The sequence below is a fragment of the Carex rostrata genome, chromosome 14 (genome assembly GCF_964058835.1).
Source record: "Carex rostrata chromosome 14, lpCarRost1.2, whole genome shotgun sequence".
In the NCBI taxonomy this organism is placed as follows: domain Eukaryota; kingdom Viridiplantae; phylum Streptophyta; class Magnoliopsida; order Poales; family Cyperaceae; genus Carex; species Carex rostrata.
In genome coordinates this window covers 1,701,323-1,715,411 of record NC_135931.1, presented here as the reverse complement: position 1 = coordinate 1,715,411, position 14,089 = coordinate 1,701,323, and the positions used below count along the sequence as shown (strand labels likewise).

General features: G+C 35.3%; 1 protein-coding gene across 2 annotated transcripts; it reads left to right on the top strand.

Moving 5' to 3' along the window:
* Positions 1–1,521: 1,521 nt before the first annotated feature.
* On the top strand, positions 1,522–7,048 carry LOC144565408 (protein POLLEN DEFECTIVE IN GUIDANCE 1-like). Of its 2 annotated transcripts, XM_078315155.1 has the most exons (11): positions 1,522–2,083; positions 2,171–2,322; positions 2,708–2,811; positions 2,901–2,989; positions 3,075–3,148; positions 4,832–4,982; positions 5,468–5,635; positions 5,810–5,907; positions 6,186–6,308; positions 6,409–6,477; positions 6,642–7,048. In XM_078315155.1, the coding sequence occupies exons 1-11, from the start codon at positions 1,570–1,572 to the stop codon at positions 6,840–6,842; spliced, it is 1,743 nt and encodes a 580-aa protein (XP_078171281.1). In that variant the 5' UTR covers positions 1,522–1,569; the 3' UTR covers positions 6,843–7,048. The 2 variants fall into 2 exon arrangements, with proteins under 2 accessions (XP_078171281.1, XP_078171283.1); XM_078315157.1 differs by lacking the exon at positions 2,708–2,811 and having other exon boundaries at positions 1,524–2,083; positions 2,905–2,989.
* The last annotated feature ends 7,041 nt before the right edge of the window (positions 7,049–14,089 follow it).

Sequence of the window (14,089 nt, the reverse complement as noted above, 5' to 3'; positions counted from 1 at the left end):
TATTGTTAAAATAATTTCCATCAAGAATATAAATGTAGAGAAAATTCTTATTTGAATCATTTAATCATATCTTTCCCAATTTTGTTTCTTTACATATTATTTCTTCTCTAAATCATTTAATAACTTGTTTTGCTTGTGGAGAAAATTAGATATCAAATTTCAATGATACTTCAAGAATTTTTTTCATATTATAGTTGATATTTTTTTTCATTTGTTGTTGTTTCTTTTATTGTTATTTATTATTTGTATTTCCATTTTTTTTTCTAATTTGTGTCTTTATTTTCATTTAAGTATATATTTTCTTAATTTTGTGTGAATGTCAAATAAAAAAAGTCTCTTTATTTTATACTCAATCTTATAATGTATTTCCGTTGCAACACACGGGTACAATATTAGTCAAATCATTAACTGTCTCCGAACTTTAAAAAATCAGCTTAAACCAATGATATAAATCAGCTTGTAGATAAAGGATTACCAAAAATTACTTATTTCAATTCTAACTCCAAGTTCAGTGATTTTAAATAAAGGATTTTATCTTACCAATTCGAGCAGAGTTTGGATCGTTCCCTTTTGCCATTGCAAAGCTGCGAAAGCATATTTAAGTCAAATGTTAATTTTAAGTTAAAAGGTTAACATAAAGAAAGAGATAAATGAGATAGCTAGCTACTACAAATTGCACTCATTAACAATTGTATAGAGACTACAAATTTTATCATATTATCCATGCATAATTTACTACAAATTGACGTAGACAAGAAGTTTTGACTCATTGATTAACTATACAACATGAGACACTATTTTGGGCACAACTTGTGCAGTCTGATTTCTGATGATCTTTTTCAGTTTTGACTCATTGATTAGCAATTATTCATTTCACAAAGTTGCAAAAAATGAAGTCCTTAGTGTGGAAAACATATTCATCCAAAGCATAAGCAAGTAAAAATACTTGTAGCTTTTTCTTTGTACGCATTCAAATTGAAGTTGAACCATGGCATTGCAATCAACTGGGCTCTTAATGGGTATTTCATCAAACAACTTGTGTGCATTCATAAGATTTATACATTTAGTATATGAATCAACAAACCCAATCACCACACATGGATCAAAACCAAAAGCCAATTTAACTACAAAGGCCATGTTTGATTGTGGAGTAAGAGATGGAGTAAACCTCTTACTCCACGTTTAAAGAGTCAAACGAGGAGTAACATAGGCGGTTTAAGATGGAGTAAGATTTGAGTTAAACCGGAATAATTTACACCATCTAAAGAGGTGATTTAACTTACTCTGATTTAGCTTGAAGTAAGAAATTTAATCCGGTTTAACTTTACTCCACAACCAAACATGACCAAAACCATGAAGCATTTGAACCAGCTCTAAAATCCTCAAACCAGTAAATTCAGTCAATTTTCGTGGTGGGCCCTCTTTCCCTTCGTCTGTCTAGCGTAACTGAGTTCCTCTCCCTTCCGATTTCTTTTTGTGGAGCGAGTAACTCTCCGACATTTCCCACCCCTTCCCTTTTCCTCCCTTCCGTTCCCTTCGTCTGGAGCTGAGTCTAAGCCCTGCCGCGCCATGTCTTTCAGATCCAACGGCCGAAACCTCTCCTTCGAGATCCTCTCCGACTATATCCCATCGTCCGGAGAGCCGCCCCCCGGTGAGGTCACTCCTCGCCGCAAACGCAAACGCAAGCCAAGAAAGAAAAAACACAACACGGACAGTAACATCACCTTGGAGACGATCCCCAACTCAGACGACGAGTCGCTGTTGTTGCATGCGCAAGATATTGGATTTAAGGTCCTGGAGAGCTCCAGATCAGTGTGTGGGGGCTCCACTACAGTGGTGAACCAGGTTGATGATAGCCCTAGCGTGAGTTGTGTTCGTTTTGAGTTGAGACAAAGAAATGTCAATGGTGGATTGGGCGATGCTGACGTGTCAGATGAATTGGGAAATAACAAGGACGTACAAGATGTTAATGCTGGATTTAAGAGGGAAGGTCATGATGTTGATGTTCGATTTAAGGGATTGGAAAAGGAGAAGTCTCTGGATTGGAATCAGGTTATGAAAGATAATACTGGTTTTCCACATGGTAAATTTAATTTTTACTCTCTGTTTTGTTAGTTGAGTTGATGTCATATAGAAAATGCAGATTGTCATAGTCCACTATTGATTTCAGATTCATCATTTTTGGAGAAATCACCATTGAAGTACTTCTTGGGAGAGGTATATAGTGGGAATTCATTGAGGAGCACCATCTCTGTAGGAAATGATAAGAAACGACAGAGAGTATATAACTCTATGTTTCATGTACCATGGAGATGTGAAAGAGTAAGTTTGATCTGTTAACTATCAGCTAGTGATAAAGGACCAACTAATTTTGTTGGATTATATCTAAATGACATCCAATTGCTGTTATCAGCATTAACCTAGAATAAAAAGGTGAGCAAATTATGCATGACTTTCTGTTCTAATTAAATTGCTTCATAGCTGCCTGGAACCCAACATTTAAATCATATCGGTTTGATATGGTGTTTAATACAGACCTAGGAAAAATGGATTATTGGATGTTGCAAAAACTTGTCAACTTTAAACCAAATAAGGTTAGTGCTACTGCTAATAGACAAGATTTACAGCTGATTATTTTTCTAGTAGAGACCCTCAAAATTTAGCATAAGCTCATTCTTACCAATTTATAATTTTAAAAATTGTGTAGCTCATAGTTGCAGGATTCTTTGTGTGCTTGGACTCATTTCTCTCTCTCCTAACAATCATGCCGGCAAGAATTTTAATGACCATTTGGAAATTGCTTAAGACCCGGTAGGTTTAACCTCTTCACCAAAGTTTCTACATATCTTTTTGTTCAGTTTAACTTGACAATTTCCACTAACGAGTTAGTTTTGTGACAGGCAGTTACTAAGGCCGAACGCTGCTGAGTTAGCTGATTATGGCTGTTTCATTGTATTAGGTTTAGGTGTTGCTTCTTTGCAAATGATAGGTAACCTCTATTTGATTTTCCAAAAATTTCAAATATACTTGTCATACATCTTCTTGTTCTGAGATCTTAATTTTTCCTTTGTCAGATATTAGCTTGATTTATCATGTCATTCGTGGTCAGGGAACAATTAAGCTCTATGTTGTTTACAATGTACTAGAGGTGAGTAGTTTTAGCAAAGTGACTGATTTTTTATTGGGAGAATTTTCAAGAAGCCCTTCTATTGGCTATGAAAGTTGCAATTTTTTTAATGCTATTGGCCACTGACTGTAATAGTTCAGGAGGTGGCACAAGTTTTTGTCTGACAGTCTCTATATTTTCCTGGAAATGACAGTCTCTATATGTTGTTTACAATGTACTAGAGGTGAGTAGTTTTAGCAAAATGACTGATTTTTTTATTGGGAGAACTTTCAAGAAGCCCTTCTATTGGCTATGAAAGTTGCAATTTTTTTAATGCTATTGGCCACCGACTGTAATAGTTCAGGAGGTGGCACAAGTTTTTGTCTGACAGTCTCTATATTTTCCTGGAAAAATTAAATTTATAATTATCAGTTCTTCTCTATTATATGTTTCCTGATTTATACTTCAAAATTTGATATTTACCCATCAAAATTGATGTTCCCAATAAATTTGGTAAATTGTTGAACATATTCCCAATAAAGTGAAAGCGATCCACGTACCATAATCATGACCTAGTAGTAGTTAGGGATTATTTAGGAGTAGTATTATAGGTCTTAGGTCATCGGACTAGGAATTTGGAGTCAAGGATGTAAGCTTAGGACTTTGACCTCTACGATTGATAATTTAGGTAGAATATAGTTAATATTAGTATAAGTATTATTACTATCACTATTACTATTACTATCACTTTCACGTTCACTTTTTTTTTTTTACTACTACTTTATTACTACTTATCTTTATTTTATGATTGTGATTGGATTTCATTTCTAGCCTACCCCAACTTGTTTGGGACTAAAGGCTTGGTTGTTGTTGTTGATGGTTTGTTTCAAAAATAAAAAAATAGAAGCTTACCATTACTTTGGTACTAGTGGTAAAAAAGGAAAAGCTTATCAAATTCATTTTGTACAGGAATTTTTATTCATGATAAATAGAAAAAAAAAGAAAAATTGAAAATGATAAAAGACATGGGGAAATTTAAAAAATGAGAAGATAGAAATATGGTATAGCGTCCCCGTGGAACGCCAAAAACAGGGCATCCCACTTAATTTTTTTTTTTCCAACTTTTTAGATGGTATGGCATCCCACTTTGGGTTTTTTTTTTTTTTTTTGGGCGGGGGCTGGGTATGGTATGGCATCTCACAGGGATGCCATACCTTATATGTCTTTTCATTTTTGAAATTTCCCCATGTCTTCTCATTTTTAATTTTTTCTATTTATTATGAATAAAAATTTCAGCATTTTCTATTTTCTCTCACCTTTAAGGTTTAAGCCCACCATTACCCCTGTTCCTCTGAGAAACAGCTCGTTTACTAGAAAACTTATTTTGTTTTAGTGAGGAAGGTGGTGGGGAAGAGCTCAAAAGTATGTATTGTTGGTTTGTTTATAACTGAGATTAACAAAAGGTAGAAATAGTTCTCCTTACCGACCAAAAATAAGTTAAATGTTTACTGAAATTAAGATTATAAAGGATTATCTACAGGACTGAAATTTTGATGAGTACTTATAATGAAAAGTTTTGATGGGTATGTTTCGAAATAGTTGAAGTTTTGGCAGGTAAAACAAAATTATGCTATGACAGAAGAATTTGTGAATATATGACCACACGCCCAACCTTGCTTTTATATTTGTTGATATTAAATTTTTGGTTTTGTGAAATTTGGACAGATTTTTGATAAGTTATGCCAGTCTTTTGGTGAGGATGTGCTTCAAGTTCTATTTAACTCTGCTGAGGGACTTTCAAGTTGTTCGAAAGATAATCTCACTTCTGAACTGATGCAGTTTGTTTTAGATGAAGCTATAGCTGTCATAGCATTTGATATCCTTTCTAATGATTTCAACATTTTTCTACTTCTCAATTGTTTTTTTCAGTATTTGTCTATTTGCTCGTTCCTCATTGTTGACACATTGGCAAGCAAATACAAGAGGGGATCTGAAAAATTGAAACACTAATAACAGCAAACATGGTAGATAAAAACTTCATCTGCAGAAATTTGAATATGTTTTGCACGTCCTTGCAAAAGAATAATATTTCCTCACTTTCCAGAACATGCCCAACAAGCCCCTAATTTTTCATTTTCTTCCCGTGGAGAGAAACAGTGAGGATGCGGAATCAGCTTTTTTAAGGGTTCAGGATATTTTGTCATCTCTTTTAAGGGTTTGTGCTGGATATGTTTATAGGGATTAGGATATGGGTTGTTGAACTTATTTCAAATGCATAGTATATGCATCTGTCTTTCCTTGGTACTATATGCGAAACTTTAGTATATACAAACAATTTGGAATTCCTTAACTACTCAGTACTTGTGCATTCTTTTGTGTTATTAGCTCAGGCTATTACGTTATCTACCTGTATTATAGCCCACAACAATGCCTTGCTTGCACTTTTGGTGTCAAACAATTTTGCCGAGATAAAAAGTAACGTGTTCAAGCGTGTTAGCAAGGAGAACCTGCACAATTTAGTGTACTATGGTTAGTTACTCTGAACATATTTATGTAGATGTCTTCTTCTTCTTTTTTTTTAACTTTCAAGTTTGTAATTGTCTGTCATATACTAGGGAAGGTTTAAGTTGCATTTGTGAACTTTTTAGATTTGATGGCTAAGTCATATGCATGTCACTAATATGTTATTTATGTGTTGAACAGATATAATCGAGAGGTTTCACATAATGGCATTTTTATTATTTGTGCTTGCTCAAAATTTATTGGAGGCTGAGGGACCCTGGTTCAGCACTTTTGTTTGGGTAAGTTTTCCAGTAGCTGTCATATGTTATTTTACCAGCCGTTTCATGTCAGAAAGGGTACACGACAATAATGTTGATCATTACAGAACAATTAGGATAAATCTACTGCCTGCCAGTTGCTACCGGACAATTAGAAGTGATACTTCACTGGTACCAAACAGGAAGTAGGCACATCTTGGAAATAATGAGAACAAATGTTCTTCATACGCCTTTTATGTTATATATTTGTGTTTATTACTTCTGCATTACTTATATATATATTTTCATTACTTGTGCAGAATGCACTGGAAGTATATGTTTGTGAAATATTTATAGATGCAGTGAAGCATTCATTTCTTGCGAAATTTAATGAGATTAAACCTGTTGCATATTCTGACTTCTTGGAAGACCTTTGCAGACAGGTCATTTTCTTTCCTTCCTACTATGATAGCCTCATATATTATCTTATGCACAGTAAAAACTAAAAACAAAAGAATAACTAAACAACACTTTTTGGTGCAGATACTAAATGACAAGCCTGACGAACGCCAAAAGGATCTCACCTTCATTCCTCTCGCACCTGCATGTGTGGTAAGATCTATAGAACCAACCATATGTTTCTAAATGCAAAATGACCAAGACGCCCTCATATAACATAATTGTCCAACATACTTTCTAAAAGAGAGAAGATACTGTAATAACCTTACAAAGTCACATTTATTTGAAATTAATACTTCATTTCTTATACCATACAGGTGATAAGAGTTCTAACCCCAGTGTATGCTACATTTCTTCCAAGTGGCCCCTTTCATTGGAGGGTTTTTTGGATTATAGTATGGTCTAGTTTGACCTACATTACGCTCGCAGTTTTTAAGACGCTTGTAATTTTACTTCTTCGCTTTCTGGCCACATGGTATGTAAATCTTCGTCTTAAGACTAAGCAACATGTGGATTGAATCTCAAGACTGAGCAGCATATGGGTACAGATTTCTTTTGCAACACACCAGTTTTACCAAAAGGATTTTACTGAGACGCTCCTTTGGACATACATGTGAATGTCAAGCAAATTTGAATTAAAATTTTGAATAATTTTTTTTGATGTATATAGTTGAGGGAAAGTTTCACAAAAATGTGAGTATTTGTTGTACTGTTATACTGGCACTGGGATAAATTGTTCTCTACTGATGAACCGTTCGGTGTTAGTTACGCAATGTGCCAATGTCGCATAACAAAGGGTAATAATAAGAATTATTTTTAGATATTTTACATAAAACGGCAGTAAATTGCACTTTCGATCAATAAATTTTGTTAGTAGCTGTTACTTTTTTGCAATAGCACAAAACCAGATAATTAAAATCTATATGATAAGAAACAAAAACCAGATGTTCACTACCATTGGAACATGCTTTTTAAATGTGCTAGCGCAAAAATCAAGAATTGCATGTATTGACTATTGAGCGAAGGAAGCGCGAGTATTTTTTTTTTTAATTTTGCCGTTCGAATTCAAGTACGTTTTGTGGATTTTTCCCATTTAAATTTTAATTTTGCGACCTCTACACATAAAAAGTTATCTTTTACCACTAGATTAAATATTGATTCTTATCAATAGATTGAGGTACTTTCATACTACACTTGTTAAGATAACATATAACAAATTAAATAATAGATAATTATCGAATAAATTAATAGCTTTTGTAATATAATTTAAAGATGAGCAAAACTAGGGTGTGATGTGCTCACCAAGAGGAGTTGGTGAGCACACCTACAAAAGACTATCGGATTGACTTTGAACTACGAATCTAAACAGTTCAAAACCAAATATTTTGTGAGATATGTACATGAAAAAAAATTTAAGTTTCAAATTCATTGAGTACATGGTCAAGCGGTCAAAATAATGAACATTTTATAATTTTTTTTAAATGTTTTATGTATTAATTTTTTATCATTTTTTTGACCGCTTGACCATGTACTAAATGAATTCGAAACTTTAAATTTTTTGCATGTACATGCATCACTCATGAAGTACTTGGATTTGAACGATTTAGACTCATAGTTCGAAGTTAATCCGATAATCTTTTGAAGATGTGCTCTCACCAACCCCTCTTGGTGAGCACATCACACTCCAGTTTTACTTTTTAAAGATATAGCAAATAAATAAATATATTAAAAACCTCATTACATAATATCATAAAGTGTCTCCAGTAGTATCTCCAGATGACAAGAGAAGAGGTTGGTTGCAACTTTAATACAGCACTTAAATTGAAGGTCTTTGCAGCACAAGTAGTGTCTCTAGATAGCAAGAGAAGATGATAGTTGTAACCCTAAAACAATGCTCCCATCGAAGGCCTTTGTAGCACTCTAGTCGTATCTCCATATGACAAGAGAAGAGGGTTGTTGCAATCCGAATACAACCCTCCAATTGAAGGTCTTTGCAGTACACTAGTATTGTCTACATAAAGCAAGACAATAGTGTAGTTGCAATCTAGTAGTTTTTCCATATGTCAAGAGAAAAAGATAGTTGCAATCCAAATATCAAGAGAAGAAGATAGTTGCAATCCAAATACAACACTCGAATTGAAGGTCAGGGCAGCACTCTAGTAGTGTCTCTACATGGCAAGAAAAAGAGGTAGTTGCAACCCTAATAAAATTCTCCAATTGAAGGTCTTTGTAGCACATAAGTAGTGTCCCCAGATGGCAAGAAAAGAAGATAGTTGCAACTCCAATACAACACTCCAATTAAAGGTCTTTGCACCACTCTAGTAGTGTCTCCATATGACAACATAAGAGGGCAGTTACAACACTTCAATTGAAGGTCTTTGCAACACATTAGTAATGTCCCCAGATGGCAATAAAAGAGGGTGGTTGCAACCCTAATACGACATCCCAATTGAAACTCTTTCCAGCATACTAGTAGCGTCTCCAAATAACAAGAGAAGAGGGTGGTTGCAACCCTAATATAATAGTCCAATTGAAGGCCTTTTCAGCACACTAGTAGTGTCTCTAGATCTAAAGAGAAGAGGGTAGTTGCTGTTGGGTTTTGTTGTTACCCTTGTACTGGCTTAAGTGCGGAAAAAGACCGAAAATCAAAAATTTTACGTCTAACTTAAGCCGATGATCTATCTCCATAATTGGTTTCTAAAACTAAATTTATTTAACAATTAAATAAATTAATATATTATACCTTGGTTCCAAATTCTAATTAGAATTGCTACTGAGCTTGCCTCGCTGCTGCTGCTGCTATGGACAAGAGCACCAGACGTCCAGTGCCTCTATCAATAATCCATCAGGAACAACCAGAGAGCAGGTATTTCTTTTTCCAGAAATACTCTACCTGTAGCACTCAGCTAAAACAGTTGTCTCACGATCTGCAGATATTCTGATTCACAACCACGTGCAAAAGTAGAGTTACTGTTGACTTCATGAGATTACAACTCACTCACCACTCAAAATATATACGTCTATACATATATATTTCTTTCCTAACCCAAACACTATTTGAGAGGAAAAACCGAGAAAGAAAGGAACTTGGCTTCTGTAGACGATCAGTCAGACTTTCCTATCTTTCAATGGAAATTGGTATGCCTTTACCACCACCCTCCACCCCTATTTATAAGGTTATTATGGCGGTTTCAAGGGATAAGGTTGGTTTGCCCAATGACCAAAATGCCCCTGGCCCAATATTGTATTTACATGGCCCAAAATGAATAGTTTAGGGCCCATAATGAATAGTATTGGACCTGGGCTTTAACTCTTGAGCTTTCTTAATTATATTCTAAATATAATTAAGGCCCAAATATATAATTATTCTGAACAATTATATTCCTTTTCGGTCTGAGTTGTGATAACTATTGTACAACGTGTCATACACGCTTAGAATTTTAATCTAATTAAGCTTGTCTACTCTATGACATTTCTATATTAATTATAATATTTATAATTAATATTTAGCCATCTTATTAATTAATTATAACTGTTTATAATTAATAATAAGACTCTCTGATTTGGTTCCTATGCGGTGTGACCCGATAGGATCTGTGTTATGTTGGCAATAGAGTTAAAACTATTTTAACTTCTATAGATGATAGGTGGCACCTGGCAGTACAGTATGGCCCCCAATTACATAGATGATGTTGTCCATTACAATATCACGATCCTGCAATAAACTTATTAATTTACTTGTGTTAATTTCATCGTCTCATAGCAACAGATCAGGTTCAGGGTAGGTATGTGTCATCCCTGCAAACCTAATCTTTTCTTGATCTTTGAGTAGATTATTTTATATGATTAATCTCTATTAATCATACCGTATACGTATAATCCTACTCCTATCAAGGGGCCCAGTGTTACTATCACTCATATAATAATACGAGGGACGATAGTACTTTTGATGAGCATCTCTTCCTCCGCACAAGTCATGTGTACTGAAATGTCACCTTTATAACTACTTTTTACAGATAGCGTTTGATAACACTTAAGAATACACATTTCTCATGTAGGAAAGACCACACCTCACTTTCAATCAAAAAAAAAAAAGACCACACCTCATACTGTAGAACTTAACACTGAAATAAAATCATTAATGACACAAACACATTACCATTTAACGTCTCATTTAGGGTCAGTCAAATACCATATTCTTAACTGTATCTATGTGATTAAATGACAACTTTGTCTATGATCTGTGAAACTTAACCATCATTTAATCAACATACTAACCTTATAATGACTAATTAGTGTTCCTGCTAATTACCACGATTAGTGACTATTTAGAGTATTTATCATCTATATTATGAAGTTTCACAATTTCAGTCATGAACTTAAAATGATTCATAAAGGCAATAAAACTCATGGAACAAAATGATATATATTAATCATCCAATTAATGAACAAAGTACAATTATGATTGACTACTAGATTACTACCTAACAGTTGCAACCCTATTACCACACTCCAATTGAAGGTCTTTGTAACACTATCGTTGTGTCTCCAGATGGTAAGAGAAGAGGGTAGTTGCAATGCTAATACAACATTCCAATGAAGGTCTTTGCAGCTCACTAGTAGTGTCTCTAGGTAGTGAGAGAAGAGGGTGGTTGCAACTCTAATACAACACTCCAATTGATGGCATTTGCAGCACATCAGTAGTGTCCCTAGATTGCAAGAAAAGAGGATGGTAGCAACATAAATACAACACTCCAATTGAAGGCCTTTGCAGCACACAAGTAGTGTCTCCAAATGGCAAGAGAAAGGGGTACTTGCAATCCTAATATAACACTCCAATTGAAGGTTGGTAGCAACATAAATACAACACTCCAATTGAAGGCCTTTGCAGCACACAAGTAGTGTCTCCATATGGCAAGAGAAGAGGGTACTTGCAATCCTAATATAACACTCCAATTGAAGGTCTTTGCAGCACTGTAGTGGTGTCTCCAGATCACAACAAAAGAGTTTAGTTGCAACCTTAATACAACACTCCAATTGAAGATCTTTGCATCACATTAGTTCTGTCCCTAGATGGTAAGAAAAGAGGGTCGTTGAAAACCTAATACCACACTCCAATTGGATGTCTTTATGGCACACAAAGTCCGTAAATGGCAAGAAAAAAGGGTGGTTGAAAACCTAATACCACACTCCAATTGAAGGTCTTTGCAATACACTAGTAGTGTCTCTAGATAGCAAGAGAAGATGGTGGTTGCAACCTAATACAACACACCAATTGAAGGTATGTGGAGCACTCTAGTAGTGTCTCCAGATACCAATAGAAGAGAGTAGTTGAAACCCTAATTTAACAACTCTCCAATTGAAGGCCTTTGCAGCACATAAGTAATGTCTCCATATAGCAAGACAAGAGGGTACTTCCAACCCAAATAAAACACTCCAATAGAAGGTTTTTGCATCACTCTAGTAGTGTATCCAGATGACAAAAAAAAAAATAGTTGTAGCCTTAATACAACACTCCAATTGAAAGTCTTTGCATCACATTAGTTGTGTCCCTGGATGAAAGGAAATGAGGGTGGTTGAAAACCTAATACCACCCTACAATTGTACCATACTAGTAGTGTCTCATGATGGCAAGAGAAGAGGGTAGTTGCAACCCTAAAACAACACTCCCATTTAAGGTATTTGTAGCACTCTAGTTGTGTCTCTATATGACAAGAGAAGAGGGTTGTTGCAAACCGAATACAACTCTCCAATTGAAGGTCTTTGTAGCACACTAGTATTGTCTCCATATGGCAAGAAAAAATTGTAGTTGCAACCTTAATACAACACTACCAATGAAAGTCTTTGTACCAGTCTAGTAGTGTTTTCATATGACAAGAGAAGAGGGTAGTTGCATTCTTAATACAAAATTCTAATTGAAGGTCAGTGCAAAACTCTATTAGTGTCTCCAGATGGGAAGAGAAGATGATAGTTTCAACCCTAATATAACATTTCAATTGAAGGTCTTTGTAGCACTCTAGTAGTGTCTCTATATAGTAAGATAATAGGGTAGTTCCAACCTAATACAACACTCCAATTGAAGGTCTTTGCAGAACTCTAGTATTATCTCCAAATGCTAAGAGAAGAGGGTAGTTGCAACCCTAATACAACACTCTAATTGAATGTCTTTGTAGCACTCTAGTAGTGTCCACAGAAGGCAAGAAAAGATGGTAGTTGCAATCCCAATACAACACTCTAATTAAAGGTGTTTAGAGCACCCTAGTAGTGTCTCCAGATAGCAACCGAATAGGGTAGTTACAACTCTAATACAACACTCCAATTGAAGGTCTTTGCAACACATCAATAGTGTCCCCAAATGAGAAGAAAAGAGAGTGGTTGCAACTCTAATACAACACTCCAATTGAAGGCATTTGTAGCACACAAGTAGGGTCGCTATATGGCAAGATAATAGGGTACTTGCAACCCTAATACAATACTCCAATCGAAGGTCTTTGTAGCACTCTAGTAGTTTCTCTCCATATGGAAACAAAAGAGTTTAGTTGTAACCTTAATACAATACTACAATTGAAGGTCTTTGCATCACACTAGTTGTAACCTCAGATGGCAAGAAAAGAGGGTGGTTGAAAACCTAATACCACACTCCGATTGAAGTTCTTTACAGTACACTAGTAGTGTCTCCATATAACAAGAGAAGAGGGTGGTTGCAACCCTAATACAACACTCTAATTGAAGGTGCTTGGAGCACTATAGTAGTGTCTCCATATGACAAAATAAGAGGGTAGTTGGAATCCTAATACAACACTCCAATTGAAGATCTTTGCAGCACATTAGTAGTGTACCTAGATGGCAAGAGAAGATGGTAGTTGTAAACCTAATACAGCACTCCAATTGACGGTCTTTGTAACACACTAGTCGTGTCTCCAAATGACAAGAGAAGTGGGTAGATGCAACCCTAATACAACACTCCAATTGTTGGTCTTTGCAACACTCTATTAGTGTCTTCATATGACAAAATAAGAGGGTAGTTGCAATGCTAATACAACACACCAAATAAAGTTTTTTGCAGCACACTAGTAGTGTCTCCAGATAGAAAGAGAAGAGGGTGGTTGCAACCCTAATACAACCCTCCAATAAAATGCCTTTCTAACACTATAGCAATGTCCACATATGCAAAGAAAAGAGGGTAGTTGCAACCCCAATACAACACTCTAATTGAAGGTCATTGCAACACTCTTGTAGTGTCTCCAGATGACAAGAGAATAGTTGCAACAGTAATACAACACTCCAATTGAAGTTCTTCATAGCACACTAGTAGAGTCCCCAAATAACAAGAAAAGATGGTAGTTGCAAACCTAATACAACACCCCAATTGAAGGTCTTTCCAGCACACTAGTAGTGGCTCCAAACACACCAATTGAAGGTCTTTACAACACTCTAATAGTGTCTCAAAATATCAAGAGAAGAGGGTAGTTCCAACGCTAATACATCACTCCAAGTAAAGGTCTTTCAGCACACTAGTAGCATCTCCAGATGGCAAGGGAAGAGGTTGGTTGCAACCCTAATACAATACTCTAATTGATGGTCTTTGCAGCACACTAGTATTATCTCCATATAGCAAGATAATAGGATAGTTGCAACCCTAATACAACACTCCAATTAAAGGTCTTTAGAGCACTCTAGTCGTGTCTCCATATATCAAGAGAAGAGGGTAGATGTAATCCTAATGCAACACTCTAATTAAAGGTCAAGACATTACTCTAGTAAT

Coding starts and splice junctions, on each gene's coding strand:
- LOC144565408 (XM_078315155.1), top strand. CDS start 1,570: ATGTCTTTCAGATCCAACGGCCGAAACCTCTCCTTCGAGATCCTCTCC. Junction 3,149..4,831: donor TTGTTTACAATGTACTAGAG/GTGAGTAGTTTT, acceptor AAATTTGGACAG/ATTTTTGATAAGTTATGCCA. Junction 5,636..5,809: donor GCACAATTTAGTGTACTATG/GTTAGTTACTCT, acceptor TGTGTTGAACAG/ATATAATCGAGAGGTTTCAC.